Source organism: Pipistrellus hanaki (genome assembly GCF_964339955.1).
Source record: "Pipistrellus hanaki genome assembly, chromosome: 9".
In the NCBI taxonomy this organism is placed as follows: Eukaryota; Metazoa; Chordata; class Mammalia; order Chiroptera; family Vespertilionidae; genus Pipistrellus; species Pipistrellus hanaki.
The window spans coordinates 48,003,814-48,024,242 of NC_140511.1; the positions used below are offsets into that span (position 1 = coordinate 48,003,814).

General features: G+C 42.3%; 1 protein-coding gene across 2 annotated transcripts in view; it reads right to left on the reverse strand.

Moving 5' to 3' along the window:
* DENND5A (DENN domain containing 5A) overlaps positions 1-20,429 on the reverse strand; it is an 81,995-nt gene that overhangs the window by 24,733 nt on the left and 36,833 nt on the right. For both annotated transcript variants that reach the window (XM_084893466.1, XM_084893465.1), the window contains exons 5-9: positions 19,926-20,113; positions 12,598-12,915; positions 10,584-10,799; positions 8,719-8,953; positions 2,039-2,189 (exon numbers count right to left, since the gene is read on the reverse strand). In XM_084893466.1, coding sequence (XP_084749592.1) covers positions 2,039-2,189; positions 8,719-8,953; positions 10,584-10,799; positions 12,598-12,915; positions 19,926-20,113 — 1,108 coding nt within the window. The remainder of the gene's footprint in view (positions 1-2,038; positions 2,190-8,718; positions 8,954-10,583; positions 10,800-12,597; positions 12,916-19,925; positions 20,114-20,429) is intronic.

Sequence of the window (20,429 nt, forward strand, 5' to 3'; positions counted from 1 at the left end):
AACAGAGTAGGAATATTCCTACCTAACCCTGTTTTCAGACATAGTCGGTTATCTGTTGCTTTCTCTCTAGTTCAAAGAACATGTGATATTAAAATTAAAGTTGTAGCTGAAACCGGTTTGGCTCAGTGGATAGAGTGTCAGTCTGTGGACTGGAAGGTCCCAGGTTCAATTCCGGACAAGGGCATGTATATTGGTTGCAGGCACATCCCCAGAAGGGGGTGTGCAAGAGGCAGCTGGTCGATGATTCGCTCTCATCGATGTTTCTAGCTCTCTATCCCTCTCCCTTCCTCTCTTTAAAAAATCAATAAGATATGTTTTAAAATAAATAAATAAATAAAATATAATTAAAGTTGTAAATACTTCATCACAAGGGAAATTAGTCAAGCACTCTGAAACTGTTTTTACTTTTAATTGATATATGGGGAGATATTAGAATAAGTTTAATCAATTTATCAGTCATTGTTTTTATCAATGTTTTTATATCATGTTTTTGTTGTTTTTATATCATGTCTTTGTTGTTGTTATAGCATGTTGTTTACTTATTAATCAATTCATATATTGTTTTCATATACATTTTACTAATTTTCTTTCATCTCTGTCACTTCTATTACAGAGAAAGGGCAAATAGTGATATTAAAATATTTCTTCTAATTAATTTCCTTTCAATGTGTACGAATCCGTGCACCAGGCCACTAGTTATTAATAATCCTATATAATAAAAGGTTAATATGCAAATCAACCGAACCAGAGAACAACCAGCTGCTATGGCACACACTGACCACTAGGGGGCAAGCGCAGTGAAAGCCTTCATGGCCGCAGTCAGACATCCCGAGGGCTCCCAGACTGTTAAAGGCACAGGCTTGGCCCTCCCCACCCCTAGTGCATGAATGTCGTGCACTAGGCCTCTAGTTATGTATAACAGGATATTGTAAAAATTAAGTTATGTACAGTTATATTGGCTGGGCCATGAGTTTGATATGCTTGCACTAAAGGGCTGCAGGTTCAATTCCCAGCCTAGTTGGAGGCGTGTGTGTGGGAGTCAACCAACCAATGTGTCTCTCTTATACCTCCCTCCCTTCCACTCTCTCTAAAGATCAATGGAAAAAAATAGCCTCTGGTGAGGATTAACAACAACAACAAAAATTCTTTTTTTAGCCAGGACCGGTTTGGCTCAATGGATAGAGCGTCGGCTTGGGGACTGAAGGGTCCCGGGTTCGATTCCGGTCAAGAGCATGTACCTTGGTTGCGGGCATATCCCCAGTAGGGGGTGTGCAGGAGGCAGCTGATCGATGACTCTCTCTCTCATTGATGTTTCTAACTATCTCTCTCCCTTCCTCTCTGTACAAAATCAATAAAATATATTTTTTTTTAAATTTAAAAAAATAAAATAAAATAAAATCTTAAAAAAAAAAATTTTTTTTTTTAAAAAGGTCAAATGACAGAAGAAAACTGAAATGTCTAGAGACCAATGCTGGGCACAAAAAAACATCAAAGAGTCACCAGAGATAGCTCAGAGACCTTGGGGAAGAGTAGCTTAAAGATTAGAGAATGGCCAAGAAAAATAACTTCCTAGGGAACATAGACCTCTCTCTCTTCAAACATGTACATGAAGTTCACATGCAGATCCAAAACTATACTCAGCTCTGTCTGGTTATGTATAACAGGATATACTCATCTCCAAACGTAACTAAAGAACAGCAATCCTGCTAAGTTACCTACTTCCAGTTCAGACTCCATTTCAACTACCACTTACTGGAGTTAAAATGCCATCTACATGTTGTATGGGATTAGTCATGAGATCATTTTAACCAATCTGGTTTTTTGCAGGTCCTGGGCATGTGGAACTATCCCAATTGGCACTTTGGAGACAGGAGCTGATGATACTCTCACCCATTTTTTTGTTCAAAAAGTGAAAAACATGGGATAATTTTGGTCTTCTCCATATTTGTTTTATAAAATTCAGGGGTCTTCTACCAGCTCAGGCTCAGATACTGGACTGTTAGGGAGCTGAATTAGGGAATTCCTGGGGTTGACTCACTTGTTGCTGGCTGGCCCAATGGAAAGCACATCAGACTGCAACTTTGGGAAGAAGCCTGGTTCATACTTTCCTTGTCCAATCTTCATGTCAAGTAAATGGGGGTGAACCGCAGTATGGTCTATTTTTGTTAGACGCAGCTCAATTGCTTTCTCTGGATAAGAAAAAAAAATCAAACTTTTAAAAAAATATACCATATCCTAGGGCATACAATACTCAATAAATTTAAAACAATTTGAATAATATAAAATATGTCCTCTGACTACAATAATCATTAAGAACATTAAAACTAAATAACACACTTCCAAATAACCCAGCCACCGAAAAAGGAATCAAAATAAAAACTGTATAAAAATATGAGAATTTGTAGTATGTCATTATTACTTGAAAGGAAATTTATGGCACTAACTGCCTATCTTAGAAAAAGAAGAAAGGTCTCAAATTAATGACCATGGATTCCACCTTTAAAAACTAGAAAAAGACTAGCAAATTAAATTCAAAGTATAAGGAAGGAAAAAATAAAGGCCAGAATGAAGTCAATGAAATAAACAGACAAATTAATAAATTCAAAAACTATTCTTTCAAAAGATCAATAAAACTAATAAACTTCTCAACAGACTGATTAGAATACAAAGGAAAAAACACAAATTACCAATATCAATAATGAGAGAAATGACAGACTCTACAGATATCGATACAGGACATATTACAAAAAACTTAATGCCAACAAATTTGACAATAAGTGAAAGGGAAAAATCCTTGAAGGATGCAAACTGACAAAGCTCACTCAAGAAGAATAGTTCATCTGAATAGCCCTATTTTTTAAACTGAATCTATAGTTTAAAATATTCTTACACAAGAAAACAGCAACAACAAAAAAACTTCAAGCCCAGAGGGCTTCACTGATGAATTCTGCCCAACATCTAAAGAAAAAGTAGTATCACTTACACAAGCTCTTCTGGGAAACTGAGGAGGAGGGAATACTTCCTAACTTTTTTCCAGGCCAACATGATAGCGACACCAAACCAGACAAGATATTACAAACAAACTATGAACCAACATCCTTCATGAGCATAGATGCAAAAATTCTAAACAAAATTGTAATAAATTTAATTCAATAATATACAAAAAAGATAATGCATCATAATCACATAAAGGGTTTATCTCAAGAATGCAAGATTAGTTTAAATCTTTAAAAATCAATAAATTGGGAGGTTCCAAGATGGCTGCTTGGGTATACACCTAGCCGCAGCAGCTCACAACAATTTCAAGGGAATACAACTAAAATGTAGAGTGGACATTGCCCAGAGCTACAGGTAGTCGACTGACTGAAAACTCTACAATAGGAAGGAGGGAGAAAACCAGAAGGAAAATCAGAGGAGCTGAAAAAAAGCCTAAGGTACGGAGACATGCTGCGCGCTCGCACGCACGCATGCGCGCGCGGAGAGGTCGCAGCCGGAGAGGAGGAGAGGGCTGGGTGCTGCCTGGCGTTCCCTAGCAGGAAGGAAATAGAACCCCCAGCCTGGGCTGAACCCCCGAACCGGCAGCGCTGAGCCCCAAGTTATGTGCCAGACCCTGGGGACCCAGGCTCCGGCAGGGGGAGACAATCCCGGGGGACGGCGAAATGCGGGGCCCCCGGAGTCGCGCGCACATGGCGCGCATAGAACTGAATGTTGACTCTGATGCTGGATTACCCTAGCCGGAAGAAACAAAGCCTCCAGCGGCAGCTCTGAGCCTCAGTCCAGACCGCCCCGAACTCCAGGTCTGGGCCAGTCCCTGGGGACCCAGGCTCGGGCAGGGGGAGACGGAGCTGTGAGGTGGAGTCCTGGGAGCGTGGCGAAAGGCCGAGCTCCCGGAGTCGCGCACACTGTGCGCAGAGGACAGTCTGTTGACTCTGATCCTGGACTCCCCTAGTGGGAGGGAGAAAGAAAGCTCCAGACTGGAGGAACGCCACGAGGAGCAGGAGCCCCTGCCGGACACTGGCCAGCCGGGCGCCAGCAAGGAGCCGGGCAACGGGGCCCCCAGTGGGGGGGGTGCCCCTGAGCCTTCGACTGCTGAGCGCTGGCAACGGAGCCAAGGACGGGGGCTGCTTCCTGGGTGGCGCCGACCCCGGCAACAGGCTGGAGCAGCGCGGGAGCCCGCGGAGAACAAAGGGGTGCCACAGGCCAACCTGCTGAGCTCCCAGGACAAGGAGGAAGAAACCAAAGAAGTTCTCAATGTGAAGAAATCAAGTGAGAGCAAATGATAGTAAAATTACTTAAGAAAGAATACAAAGAAGATCTTGAAAAATCAAAGACTAAGTCAGAACTCAACGCACCAGCCAACATTGCAACATAAATGCGTTTTGTTTTTTTTTAAAAAAAGAAAAAAAAAAAGGAGAAAAAAGGGACAGAATGTTGGAACAGCGGCGACCAGGCCTAGAGTGGCCAGGCACAAGGCAGTGGCAGCTGGGCCCGGAGCAGCAGTGGCCAAGCCCCAGAGCAGCAGCAGCCAGAACAAGAGCATCAACGGCCAGCACTGGAGCAGCCAGACCTGGGGCAGTGGCAGCCAGGCCTGAGGCAGAGGCGGCCAAGCCCAGGGTAGCCAGTCCAGGAACACCCAGACACGGAGTGGCTGGGCCCGGAGAAGCCCGGTCCAGAGCAGCCGGGTTGGGAGCAGCCAGGCCCAGAACAGCAGTAGCCAAGCACGGAGCATCCAGGCTGGGAGCGCCCAGGCTCGGAGCAGCCGGGTCGGGTGCGGCCAGGCCCGGAGCAGTGGCGGCCAGGCTGGGAGCGGCCAGGCCCGGAGCAGCTGGATCTGGTGTGGCCAGGCCCGGAGCAGCAGCTGCCAGGCTGGGAGCGGCCAGGTCCGGAGCAGCAGCTGCCAGGCTGGGAGCGGCCAGGCCCGGAGCAGCCGGGTCTAGTGCGGCCAGGCCAGGAGCAGCGGCTGCCAGGCTGGGAGCGGCCAGGCCCGGAGCAGCGGCTGCCAGGCTGGGAGCGGCCAGGCCCGGAGCAGCCGGGTCTGGTGCGGCCAGGCCAGGAGCAGTGGCTGCCAGGCTGGGAGCGGCCAGGCCCGGAGCAGCGGCTGCCAGGCTGGGAGCGGCCAGGCCCGGAGCAGCCGGGTCTGGTGCGGCCAGGCCCGGAGCAGCAGCTGCCAGGCTGGGAGCGGCCAGGCCCGGAGCAGCCAAGTCTGGTGCGGCCAGGCCAGGAGCAGTGGCTGCCAGGCTGGGAGCGGCCAGGCCCGGAGCAGCAGCTGCCAGGCTGGGAGCGGCCAGGCCCGGAGCGGCCGGGACCGGAGCAACCGGTCCCAGAGCAGCCGGGTCGGGTGCGGCCAGGCCTGTAGCAGCAACAGCCAAGTCCAGAGCAACTAGGTCGGGAGCGGCAGTGACCAGACCCGGAGCAGCTGGTTGTGGAACGAACCAGAGCAACAGAGGCCAGGCCCAGAGCAGCCAGGCCCGAAACAGCTTGCTCCTCGCCTGTACCTGCCCACGGCTGCCTCGCAGACATGGCTGGAAACTTTTGCGGGAACTTGAGGGTCTGCTGAATCAAGTGATGAAGGCTTAGATGTGGATGTGTTGAGTTAGTATAGCGCTGGGGTGTTGATCTGTGAGTGCCTTGGGTGGGGCCTGGATGAGGCTGGTTGACCTATTTGAAAATGTCTTTTGTGTGAAGTGTATCATTGGGCATGTGGAGGTATTATTGATATGAGAAAATGCTAAGTAACAGATTTACTATCTGAAAAGGGATTTACTATCGGGGAAAGGGAGGGAGGAAGAGACTGAACATAAACTGTGCACCTATGGATGAGGACAATGGGGGATGGGGAGGGGGCAGAGGGTGGGGTGGGAACCTGGTGGAGGGGGGAAGAAATGAGGAACCTTTGTAATAATATGAACAATAAAGATGGATTTAAAAAATAAATAAATAAATAAAAAATAAAATAAAAATCAATAAATTGCCATATTAACAAACTAAAAACTACACTATTACCCCCACTAAAAGCCTTAACCAAGAGGGTTGTCATTTTAATGAAAGACCTGAATTGAGAGCTGAAAGGTAAAGACAGAAGGCTAGAGAATGTACTCAATGAAGGCAGAACTTGGTCCAAATTGTCACCAGTTGTATCTTAAAAACTTAGAAAATTGCGGCCTAGCCTGTGTGGCTCAGTTGGTTAGAGTGTCTTCTCAGAGGCAACCAATTTCTCTCTCTCTCTCTCTCTCTCAGAATCAATGAACCTGTCCTCAGGTGAAGAGTAAAAATAAAATTAAAAAGCTATATTTTTAAAACCTAGAAAAATGCTTGACATGTTTATTCATTCAGTACATATATATTTGTGAACACTTACCATATGTTAAGCATGTAGTACCGAGTTTCCCCGAAAATAAGACATCCTCCAAAAATAAGACCTACTTACAGGTTTCCTTCTGAGTGAAATATAAGGCATCCCCCGAAAATAAGGTCCCCTCTAGGCTCTGTCTCAGAAACTCTGTGAAACCTAAACTGCAAGAAGTTGTGACTTGGGTGAAGAATTCATGGGAGAAAATCACTGACAGTTGCATTGCAAATGCACTGTGAGCAGGCTACCTTGACAAGAAGTACTCATTTAAAGACAGTGCTATTGCTAAACATGAGAGATTTGGTCCACTGATTCTGAAAGAAATGGAGTCACAAGAAATTCACCAGGAAATTCAGGAATTGGATTGTTATGATGATGTTCCAGAAGATGATGACATGATTGTCATTGAATAAATGAGTAAATTCTTGATACTGTAGGATTCACATTGTCTGGTTTGTGTTGACAACTACCGTACTACCGTACCGTATACAGGTAATAAATTTCCTTTATTTTAATTTAACAATAAATGTGTACTGTATTCTTCTTCATGGAAAAATAAGACATCCCCTGAAAATAAGACCTAGTGCATCTTTGGGAGCAAAAATCAATATAAGACACTGTCTTATTTTCGGGGAAACAGGGTAGGTATTTGTAATATTTAGTAAGTGAAAGAACAATATATACAAAATAGCTACAAGGACACTGAACATCCTATAAGAAAGTGATCATACTACTTAATCTGGCACCTCAAACTGAGACTATTCTCTACCTATACTCATCTATAATAGTTAGAGCTTCTAAGAACAAAAAGGCGTTTTCAATCATGCATGTAGCAAACCACTTTTTTAAAAGGATATTTTTATTGATTTCAGAGAGAAAGGAAGAGGGAGAAGGAGAGATAGAAACTTCAATGATGAGAGAGAATAATTGATCAGCTACCTCCTGCACACCCACTACTGGGGATTGAGCCCACAACCCAGCATGTGCCCTTGACTGAAATTGAATCCAGGACCCTTCAGTCAGCAGGCTGATGCTCTATACATTGAGTCAAACTGGCGAGGGTAGCAAACCACTTTTAACATCTATCTGTTATAAACACAATGTTAGAAGTTGGGGTAAGGAAACAAGTAAATACAGTCTCTGCTCTTAAATTGTTCCCTATTAATGACAACTCAAAAGAGATTACAGAGGGGAGGTAAGAACAAGCACCACAGGACAGAAGAGGAATCCACCAACCCAGCCTGAGGGCACCAGAGAAGGCTTCATGAGGAGACACACCAGGTAAGTTTTTGTGGCAAACACTATCAAGTGCTTACTCATAACTCATTTGCTCTTTCTTTCTTGCTCATAGAACTCCAACACTGTTCAGGGTAACATTATATCCAATTCACTACTCTCTTTCAAAGCCTTTCTATAGTCACATAATATGGTTCTGGCCCATGAGACAACAGAAAGCATTGGCTGGTAGCAGCCTCCCCTTCTTGCCCTGAACTTGAACATAAAAAGCCTCTTGTAGCCCTAGCCAGTGTGGGCTCAATTGGTTGAGCACTGTCCCATGCTCCAAGATGCAGGTTTGATTCCCAGTCAGGGCATATGCCCAGGTTGCAGGCAGGGGGCATGCAGGAGGAAGCTGACCAATGTTTCTCCCTTGCCCCTCCTTTCCCCCTCTCCCTTCCTCTCTCTCTAAAATAAAATAAAAAAATTTTTAAATATATTTTATTGATTTTTGTACAGAGAGGAAGGGAGAGAAATAGAGAGTTAGAAACATCAATGAGAGAGAGTCATCGATCAGCTGCCTCTTGCACACCCCCTACTGGGGATATGCCCGCAACCAAGGTACATGCCCTTGACCGGAATTGAACCCGGGGCCCTTCAGTCCCCAAGCCGACGCTCTATCTATTGAGCCAAACTGGTCCCGGCTAAATTTTTTTTTTTTTAATTCCCAAAGAAGATTGTGTTTAAATTTTTTTTAAAAGCCTCTTATAAACATGAGGCAAACAGCATGAATATAAGTCAATACACTAAGGATAGCTGAGTAAAAAAGGCAGAACCTTAGTTCCTGATTATACCGTTGAGCAGCTGAACCAACACTAGCAACCACCCATTCTGCATTTCTTGCTAATCTGGGAAAAGTATCTCCACATCTTTCTAGCCCAGTGCTAATTAGATTCCCTTCTCTATTACCTACAGCAAGCCCCATTCCCAATTGACACAGTGTTAAAGGATAATAAGAAAGGAAAGAGCATTTCAGGCTATGGGAAAATTTTATGCAAAAGCAGAAACAGAAAGAAGCTGGCATGTTCAGGAGCAGGGACACATCAGTGACATAATTCAGGAAGCAAGAAAGTATAGCAACAAGGAGGCCTCACCTGCTTCATCCACAGTGGTACACTTCTGGTACATGGATGTGCGGAGAGTAGGCGTCCGAACATTCAACAGCCTGATCTTATCTACTCGGGAATCGAACACCCGGAGCACAGGGTCTTTATCATCATCATCATGAAACATAATTTTATTGTCAATGAAAGAAGCAAACATCTGGGTCTCCAGGAATCTTGAGAGAAAGGGCAAGTAGGGCTCAGGCTGATCTGATAGAAAAGATGCCTGGTGGGACAAGGAAACAGACAGTCATCAATCAACAGAGAAGAGGAAAAGGGGAAAAGGGTATGTCACCTTTGACGAGCAAAGGCAACACACTCAAAAGATCCAATGGATAATTCTCTGAAGCTTTCTAGATCTTTATGAAAAGCCAACAGCAAAATCTCTTCATCTTGTTTTTTTTTTAAAACAATGAAGGTAAATCACCTGACAGTAAGAACCAGCACTCTGTTCTAAAGCAGCAAGACCTTGCATTTTACCAGCATCAGAAGGATCATGAACTTGTTTCCCACATTTAATCTTGAACAACGTAGATTTGAACTGCACAAGTACATTTATACACATATTTTTCAATAAACATACAGTTGGCCCTCCATCCGTAACCCCAGATTTTGCATTTGTGGAGTTAAACAACTGCAGATCAAAAATACTGTTGGGGCCGAAACCGGTTTCGGCCTGTGGACTCAAGGGTCCCGGGTTCAATTCCAGTCAAGGGCATGTACCTTGGTAGCGGGCACATCCCCAGAGGCAGCTGATCGATTACTCTCTCTCATCGATGTTTCTCTCTCTCTCTCCCCCTCTCTCTCCCTCTCTCTCCCCTTCTCCCTCTCTGTAAAAAATCAATAAAATACATATTTTTTTAAAAATACTGTTGGGCCAGTTTGGCTCAGTGAATAGAGCGTCAGCCTGTGGACTAACGGGCCCCGGATTCGATTCCTGCTAAGTGCACGTGCCCAGGTTGTGGACTCGATCCCCAGTGGAAGACATGCAGGAGGCAGCCAATCAGTGATTCTCTCTTATCATTGATGTTTCTATCTCTCTCTCTCTCCCTTCCTCTCTGAAATCAATAAAGAAATATATTTAATTAAAAAAAAAAAAAACTGTGGGAATCCATGGATGTGGTGGGCTGACAGTAGGCTTTTCCTATACCATTTTTAAATATATATTTTTAAAATATATTTTGTTGATTTTTTACAGAGAGGAAGAGAAAGGGATAGAGAGTTAGAAAGATCGATGAGAGAGAATCATCGATCAGCTGCCTCTTGCACACCCCCTACTGGGGATGTGCCCTCAACCAAGGTACATACCCTTGACAGGAATCGAACCTGGGACCTTTCAGTCAACAGGCCAATGCTCTATCCACTGAGCCAAACCGGTTTCGGCTCCTATACCATTTATAAACCGGCCGGCATGGCTTAGTGGTTGAGCATCAACCTATGTACCAGGAGGTCATGGTTCAATTTCCGGTCAGGGCACATATCTGGGTTGCAGGTTACATCCCCCCAATTGTGGGTTATGCAGGAAGCAGCCAATCAATGATTCTCTCTCATCATTGGTGTTTCTATCTCTGTTCTTCTTCTCTGAAATCAATAAAAATATTTAAAAATAAATAAAAATGGGACTTGAGCATCTGCAAATTTTGGTATCCACGGGGTCCTGGAACTAAGCATTGACAGATACCAAAGGACACCTGGAGTTTTGGAGGAGTCAAAAGTTATAGACAAATTTCTGACTATGCAGGGGACTGACACCCCTACCCATCACATTGTTCAAGGGCCATCTGTGTTATGAAAGAAAAACTCATTATCAGTTAAATCGTCATGCCTCACCTCCCTCCCCAGCAGATTAAACTCACTTTATCAAAGTTTTGCATCTGTTCCCTGTTGTTAAACCAGGACTCCTTATCCTGGCTAGGCTGAATGACAAACACCTCATAATCTGCAAACATCTGAGTGAAGCGATTTGCAAAAACTTCCCGGATCTGAATGTTTAGCTGGTAAATCCTGAGTTCTTCTTCATCACACTGAACTTTCAGGTCCTTATTGCTGCTGGGGTCTTCACGCACTTCCAGCTATTAAAGAAAAGAGAAATGACAGTTGAAAACACTCAAGCTTTTTCTTTTATCCCAAGAAATGCAACTGGTTCATTCCTCTCCCCTTCCCTCACATCGTTTACTTCGCAGCAAATGGAAAGGAGGGAGGGGAAAAAAAAGAAAGGAATTCTGACATAGAGAAGAGATAAATGAGACGTTCAACTTGCAGGTACTCAGTAACTCGGTGAAAGTGATCATTATGGGCAGAGAGAGATTCAACAATAGAGAAAGGTGTAACTTATCTCAAGGGTCTGGGGAAGGTGGGAATCTGGAAGTCAGTAAGAAAATAATATCACAAAGCAACATGGTTAGATTCTAGCTCTACCTACATCTCTTTGATTTTCTCCCACATACACTTTCCTTATCTTTCTCCCAAAGAATTTTTCCTTACTATGTTTTTCTTTAACCTTTTTAATATATCCAATACTTATCTGCTCTACAATTGGCCGTGATTTTTTTAATATTTTCAACTACAGTTAACATGCAATATTATTTTATATTAGTTTCAAGTGGTTAGATAATCATGCACTTTACAAAGTATTCCCGCTGATATTTCTAGTATCCAACTGGCACCATACATATTTACTTCTAACTGGCCATGATTTAAAAAAAAAAAAAAAAAAAAAATATATATATATATATATATATGCTCAACTAACTAGATAAAGCTGGAAATGAAATGTTTCACACTTCACTAAAAAATGGCCCAGCAAACCTGGCCTGTGTGGCTCAGTTGGTTAGAGCAGTGCTCCATGCACTGAAATGTCCCATGTTCAATTCCCGATCAGGGTACTTAGAAGAGGCAACAGATTAATATGTCTCTCTCACATCAATGTTTGTTTCTCTCCTCTCTCTCATCCTCTCTCTCTTTATTCCTCTCTCTCTTTAAAAAAAAAAAATAGCCCAACAAAATGATTACACCGGCTCATTTTGCTTATATGTAATTTAAAAATATAATTTAACAATGAGAATAGGGGAGGGTGAAGAGATGGGTAAAAGTCAAAAAAGGAAAAGCTAAGTACATCCCTGGAAAGACCATAGGACTAGAATTCAAGGGGATTCTAGTCCTATGCTCTAGCCTCAACTCAGCCACTTACTAGGCTAATGTTAGGCAGAGCACTCAGGCTCTACTCGGTTCCTTGAGTCCAGAGAGAGATAGACCTTTGCCAGTTTGGCTCAGTGGACAGAGCATCAACCCGAGGACTGAAGGGTCCTGGGTTCAATTCCAGCCAAAGGCATGTACCTCAATTGCAGGCTCAATCCCTGGCTCTGGTTGGGGCACGTGCAAGAGGCGACTAATCAATGTGTCCCTCTCACATCGATGTTTCTCTGTCTCTCCACCTGCCTTTCACTCTCTCTAAAAAATCAATTGAAAAATATCCTCAGGTGAGGATTAACAAAACAAAAAAAAAAGTTAAAGTTAAAAATACCTGCTCTGTATGCTTTAGGCTGCTGAGAAAGAGGTTTAAACACAAAAATTACCAGTATCATCCCTCTGAGTCGCTCTGCTGCTATGTTCACATAGGATGAGAGCAGACTCTCCTTGATCCCCAAGTGGGAAAGCACCCAGACTTAATCCAAGATTTAGATTCCAGTAGCATTTACGAGGATAATGTTTTCCAAAGCTGAATCCAGTCTCCCATCCCAGAGCATTCTTTCACTGCTGACAAATATGCCTTTTTCTGAACCGAGTGCTTTCTCACCCCAGAACTTATTTCACCAGGACAGTACCCTCGCACAGACCAAAGCTGTCACAGATTCATACACAGCACCTTACCTTTTCCAGGCTCACCCCCGTTCTCTTGACCAAGGCTTGCAGCCGGGCGATAGTTTCATTCTCCTTGAGGAGCTCATAGGAATGCAAAGGGGAGCCTGCAATGTTCCCATTCCTCTTGTCAGAGACAAGCTCAGAGGCCCGGAGCCTCTTCAGCTTGGAGGCACTCTCACTGCAATGAAGGTTCCCTTCAGGGGGAATGCCAAATGCCATGAGAATCTCAGAGACTTCCTGGACAAACTCCAATTTGTTGGGAAACTGAGGCAAGTCCTCCGGCAGCTCAATGAAGTGGTTGTCAATATCCACAAAGCAGAGGTTAGCCTGGCAGTCAAAAAAGAATCAGGAGTGTGAACAGAGCATTCAGAAAATTTTTGAAAGGATAATGAACAAATAGAAAAAACAGCTGAAATGGGCACATATGAAGTGTAAAGAAGATGGGGCTTGCCCTAACTGGTGTGACTCAGTTGGTTGGAGCATCGTCCCATATACACCAAAAGTGATGGGTTTGATTCCGTCAAAGCACATACCTAAGTTTCGGGTTTAATCCCTGGTGGGGCTGTGTATGGGAGGCAACCAATCAATGTTTCTCTTTCTTTCTCCCTCTCCTTCTCTCCTTTCCCCTCTCTTTAAAAATCAGTAACACAAATCCTCAATAAGGATTTTTTTAAAAAGAAGATGGGGCTCAGGAAAAAACTACACCTAGGTTCCAATCTTACCCTGCCACTTTGTAGGTGTATGATCTTGAGAAAGTTACTTAACCTCTCTGATTCTGCTTCCTCAGCTATAAAATGGAAATAAAGAGATAAAATCAGAGCGGTAAAGATTATTATGCGAGACATAAGTGTTTAGCATCTAGCACAAAAGATTCACAAATAATCTCATAAAATGTATAATTCATTAATTCTTATAGTAGTAAAAAGAACACCAGGAATAAGTCAGAAAGTCTAGGTTTCAGACTTGACTCTGTCACTATCTCTCTATATGATATCTGTATGTCACTATCTCTCTATATGACCCTGAGGGGACGATTACCTCTCTGATTTGCAAGATTTATTGGTTGGTCATGATGTTTTCTGTGCTTCCTTCTGGCTTTAAGATTGCTTCTAGATAGAGAGACTCTCATACACTGCTGGTGAGGTGGGTAATCTAGACTAGCAAAGAAAAATTTGGCAATATCTATTTATCCTTATTTTATAGACAAAACTGACACAGAGACAAATTTGTCCATAGTCACACAGCTGATAAGTGGTAGAGCTGTGATTTGAACTCCGCTTACCCTGACTTCAGTCACACCCTCAAGCTCTTAACCATCTACTCTTTCCCTTAGTGGTCTTATGTATTTCTTGTTGGAGTTAACTGAAATATTTTATAGTTCCTGTCCCTATTGGAATTGTCTTGCAACTGTAAATCAGAAATGCCTATTATTTTAAATTTATCTTATGTCCATGAACCTGTTCTAGCCAAGATAGGTGTCATTTCCCTCACTGAACTGTACTGCTGTTTAAAAATTTGTCTCTTTCATTCATGTAACAGGAATATTACTTATATCACAGGTTGTTTTGAGAATCCTCAAAACAAATAAATGTCAAAGACAGCACAGTGCTAACCCATAGTACATAACAAATGTTAATTAACATTGTTAATGTAGAATATAAAACTTCAATAAATAGATGTGTATATATACAGTAGTACTAGATAAGAAAATTCCATAATAAAATATGCTGATGTTGGTATCATCAGAATTGCTTAATTTTGCCACTGAAATGAGTGAATTCTGATCACTAGTGAAATTTAAAAATGTGTATATTTTATGCAATACTTTTCATGTTTTTAACCTGCTTTTCTATTGGGTTACTTATCATCATTTTTACTGATTTGAAGGACTTCTTTATTATCTGCTGATGCTAATAGTACTTGATAGGTCATATGAGTTACACATATCTTGTCATAGTTATCTTTTCACTTTAAGATGTCCTTTTCTTGCTGAAACCGGTTTGGCTCAGTGGTAGAGCGTCAGTCTGCGGACTGAAAGGTCCCAGGTTCGATTCTGGTCAAGAGCATGTACCTTGGTTGTGGGCACATCCCCAGTTGTGCCAGATAAAGAGCTTTACAAATAAAAAAAAGCTAAAGGAGTTCATCACCGCCAAGAATTATATGAAATGCTGAAAGGTATTCTTTAAGAAGAGGAAGAAGAAGATAAAGATAAAAATTATGAACAACAAATATGCATCTATCAACAAGTGAATCTAAAAACCAAGGGAATAAAAAATCTGATGAACAATATTAACTGGTGAATATAATAAAATAAGGGGTATAGAAAGGGAGTGGACCGATGATTCTCGAGGAAAAGGGGAATTGGGTGTTTGGGAAGAGACTGAACAAAAATCATACACCTATGGATGAGGACAGTGGGGTGAGGGGGGTAAGGGCAGAGGGTGAGGTAGAAGCCTGGTGGAGGGGAGCTATAGAGGGAAAAAAGAGGAACAATTGTAATAATCTGAACAATAAAGATTTATTAAAAGAGAGAGAGAGAGAGAGAGAGAGAGAGAGAGAGAGAGAGAGAGAAACTTTCCTATATCCATGATTCAAAGATTAGGAGAAGAATCACTTTAAATTTAGCCTTCTAGAGTTCCTCACAAAATAACAACTTGAAGCCCTGCCTATGTTAAAGGACCAATAATGTTTAAGATATAAAAATAAGCTATTTTTGCTGAGACCGGTTTGGCTCAATGGATAGAGCGTCGGCTTGGGGACTGAAGGGACCCGGGTTCAATTCCGGTCAAGGGCATGTACCTTGGTTGCGGGCATATCCCCAGTAGGGGGTGTGCAAGAGGCAGCTGATCGATGACTCTCTCTCATAGATGTTTCTAGCTTTCTATCTCTCTCCCTTCCTCTGTACAAAATCAATAAAATATATATTTTTAAAAAAAATAAGCTATTTTTGTTTATTCCATTAAGACTTTAAAATTATAAATGCTTTCAGATCAAATAATTTTAAAAGATAGTAAAGACAGAATTAAATTATCTAGTCATGAAGACCACCTGCCTGCTTCCTTAGCCCTGTCCATACAGCTAACAGAAGAAAGTGCTGTGACCCACCAGAGGCACAATGCATTTACCCCATGGGTTCTCCTCTTCAGAAGAAAAAAGCAGTCTGTGGGATAGGAAACCACAGAGGTAGCTAAAAATAACTGCATCCGCTCAACAATGCTTAGTTGGCTTCTCTCCCAATGCTGTGAGCCAACACAGAATGTCTGTAAAGAATTTTATGAACTCCAAATACTATATCCACATATTGAAGTTACAATCCTGATCAGAGGTGGCTAGAGGAGAGGAAGCCACTCGAGCACACTTCACAGATGGGCTAGAGTAAGAGAGGTGCCTATGAGTAGATTCCACTTAGCCATTCTTTGCAGAGTTGGCTTAAAGGAGGTAAAAAGAAGAAAGCAAAATACTGAAACTGGTTTGGCTTAATTGATAGAGCGTCGGCCTGTGGACTAAAAGGTCCCGGGTTCGATTCCAGTCAAGGGCATGTATCTTGGTTGCGGGTACATCCCCAGTGGGGGGTGTGCAAGAAGCAGCTGATCGATGATTCTCTCTCATCGATGTTTCTAATTCTCTATCCCTCTCTCTTCCTCTCTATAAAAAAAATCAATAAAATATATTTTTTTTTTAAAGAAAGAAAGCAAAGTAAAAAAGGAAGCCATTCAATTGCTAGCCTCATAGAATAGCCTCATGCTATTTCCTGCCAGGTCAGGGAGGGCTCTGAGGAACAAAAGTGTGCCTCAAATTCCTCATTCACCCATTTCCTCAGCTGAGACGAGAACTGCAAAACAGACTGGCAGACAAAAAATGTATTCTGGAAGAGGCACTAAATCCAAGTGATCAGTTTTCCTCAATTAACCTCCTGCCTTCTTGGGAAAGGCCATGTGAAGACTTAATGGTTCTGAGGTAGTAACCACACGATCCCCCAAATCCCAAAATCTCTCCCAAGTCTCTTCCTGCAGGAGATCACAATGCCCTTTCCCAGCCCTAAGTTCCTAACACCAAATCATAGTCAGCCTGACCTCCTCGTCTCTCTCCATATTATTCACTGAAGGGAAGCCCAATCCACAAATTACCTGGAAAAGACACTGTAAGAGTATCCTGAGAAAGACGAGGGAAAGTAGGAGAGAAAGAAGGGCACAAGATAGAAAGAAGTAGCACCCCCTTCTTTACTCATATCTTCTGCGTGCTCCTCCTGACATAGCTGTAGATGAATTGTCTCCTTCCTGAACTCAGACAAAGAAACCCAGAAGAGAAGGGCAGGACAAAGGATGCCTCACAAAGGAACCCAGCACTCTCACTTGCTCAGGGCCAGCTGAGATCATGTGTTGGTGTAAGAAGAAACAAAGAGCTTTTGAGACTTTTGATGCTCAAAGATGGAGCAGCAACTGATGAATTCTGACACAGCGGAGGGTCAGGGAATGTACACTCTACATCGCTCTAGATCTGGGGTGGGGAACCTTTTTTCTGCCAAGGGCCATTTGGATATTTATAATACCATTCACAGGCCAAAATTATCAACTTAAAAATTAGCCTATTATATTTTGTCAAACATTTAAATAACTCATCCTTAATGCCTTGGCAAGGCCAGACCATATGATTTCTTGCGCCTTATTTGGCCTGAGGGCTGGACATTCCCCACGGTTGTGATAAAGTCCCTTTTATAAATCAAGCTTGCCCTACCCCAGTATCCTAATGCCCTTTTGCACAGGCGCAGGTCAGTTTCCCTAGTACTGTCTCAAAGCTTCCTTTTAGCAGCATAAACATACCACAGGATGCCCACCAAAATTTTGAAAGTATTTATCTCTGGGTGGTAAAATTTGAAGTAATTTTCACATTATTTTTTATGCTTTTGTGCACTGTTAGAATTTTTTACTATATACTAGAGGCCTGGTGCATGAACTCATGCACCAGTGGGGTCCCTCAGCCTGGCCTGCAGGATCGGGCCAAAACTGGCTCTTCAACATCCCTTGAGGGTCCTGGATTGCAAGAAGGTGCAGGCCAGGTGGAGGGACCCCACCAGTGCACAATCGGGGCTGGGGAGGGCCATGGGAGGTTGGCCAGATGAGAAGGGGCTGTGAGAGGGCTCCAGAGCATGTCCAGCCTGTCTTGCTCAGTCCTGATCAGCCAGATCCCAGCAGCAAGCTAACCTATGGGTCAGAGCGTCTGTCCCCTGGTGGTCAGTGCATATCATAGCAAGCGGTTGAGTGGCCTTAGTATATCATTAGCATATCACACTTTGACTGGTTGAATGGCTGACCAGATGACTGGATGGACACTTAGCATATTAGGCTTTTATCAAATAGGATGTACCATTTATGAGACATCCCAAAGTTGTCTTTCAACAATACTATCACTTTCCATTCATTATGTGTACCCATGAGTAATACACAGATATTCCAGAGGTCATCTGCTAAAAATCAATGTAGAAAATATCCAGTTATGAAACTGCCCCCTGAAACCCTATAATTGCTTAAGTACAGACAGGTATTCTATAGTCTCCATGTCACCACTCCTTCCCAAACAGACCACAGGGAGAATCAAAGGATGCAGCAATGATGGGGAAAACTGCAAAAGCTAAAGCCCCAATACCCAGAACAGTGTGAACTCTCAGGTTTCTCAAACAAGCCTGCTAAGAAAACTGCTGATGTCCTTGAAGCATCTTCATACAAACATAAATGTGAAACACACAAAAAATGATGCTGAGCCTTAGCCAGTTTGGCTTAGTGTATAGAAAGTTAGCCCATGGACTGAAGGGTCCCAGGTTTGATTCCAGTTAAGGGCACGTACTTCGGTTGCAGGCTAGGTCCCTAGCCCGGTGCTCAGGGTGTGCAAGAGGTAACCAGGCAATGTGTCTCTCTCACATCAATGTTTCTCTCTCTGTCTCTTCCATGCCCTTCCACTCTTTCTAAAAATCAATGAAAAAATACTCTCAGATAAGGATTAACACAAAATAAAATAAAAAATAAATACTAATAAAACATTTCATTAAAAACAAAAAATGATGCTGAGAGATCCTAGAGGGAACAGAATTTGCCCTAAGTATACAGCAAGCTAATGCCAAAGATTAAAATAAAACTGACAAATCTGGCTTGTTGCCTAGTGACCTATTTATTAGATTATGCATGTAGCATGCCTTTTTGACTTTACAGTTTCAACCATTTTTTGTTATCTTTATTTTGACTTTACAAAATTATAATTAGGTTTACTAGGAAGAGATATCAATATTAAACATGCATGTTTAGAACAAACAACAAAAAAATCCCTGTTCTCCAATCTTTGGTATCTACTCTTTATGTATACACAGTGACCCTAAAAAATGTATACACATTTTCACAGCTGATAGCTCAATTTTGAAAATGAAATGTATTTTAATAAACACTGCCTTTATAATTCTTCAAGTGTGTATATAATTTTTTGGAACACCCTATTTTTATCAGTAGAGTAGACAAATACATATGAAAACCCAATTCTCCAATTCAATAGTTTTCCCCGTCATTTAGATATTTTCTTCCTTTATTAATTTTGTCCTATCCAAAATAGCACAAAGCTCTACAGAATCAAAGGAGCAAAAGAGGTAGAAATAAAAAAAGCTACAAGAAGACATTTTAATTCTAAAACCAAAGGAGAGAAATAAAAGAGTACAGAGATGCATTTGACTATAATTTAAATATTATAAAAGTGATCTGAATCAGCTATTTCATCAAGCATGCTGTCCAGATATGCCTAATAACCTGAATGCTGCTCAGAAACAGGAGATCCCCTTACTCATATTCTTCAGTTACTCTCCCAAAATTTCCTCCCCAAAAAAATTCTGATGGAGGAGAAAAAGTCATGTTCCAAAGTCTTCTTCCCAGACCTTTCTAATGTCTAAGAAAACCAGAGGAGGGCCCGGCCAGTGTGGCTCATCGTTGAGTGTCGACCCAGGAACTAAGAGGTCACCCTTTAGATTCCCAGTCAGGGCACATGTTTGGGTTAATCCCCAGAAGGGGGGAAGAGGCAGCCAATCGATGTTGATGTTTCTATCTCTTTATCCCTCTCCCTACTTCTCTTTCTAAAAATCAATAAAAGCATATTTTCAAAAAAGTCAGAGAAGGAAAGCTGTTTTCCCATCTAGTTTCATAACAGTCATAAAATGACCTAAAAAGGTAAAACAGCTCTATTAGTAATTGTAGGAAAATAAAAAGTAAAACAATGTTATTTAAAAGCATGCTTTAAATCTAGTTAGAATGAACATCCTACATTGGGCCAGAGGCATTAGCACTCAAACTCCACATTTCTCTCACCTCCTGAGGCAGCTCCAGCTTTGACCGGTCATCCAGGCCATTGGAATGCAAGCCCATCAGGTATGGAACAGGAGCATCTAAGAAATGTAGGAGAGAAGCCGGGAGAATAGGGACATAGACATGCTGCCACTGGAAAGGAAACATGAGAGCTGTAATTGTCTCCGCCACAGTCATCAGTCTCTGGTAATCTAGGCCAAAAACAAAACACACAGTCAAAAACGAGGCACTTGCTTATCAAATAGTAAGTTAAAATTACAATTTCATATTTAGAAAGAATCAGAATAAACTTCAGCAAGGGTATGCATGTGATTCCCTAGTAGGTGTCAGAGACCTTAACAGATCACAAGTTGAACTATACTCTCCTACATACAGGTCCCTGCTTATAATAAAATTTAATGTGAAAATATTATAGAAATCATAAATAGTACCTTGCTAAACCAGAATGTTAAGTAGATTCTCTTAAGTGGAAGTGAAATGAAAAGAACAGTAATCTAGGTCTCCGTT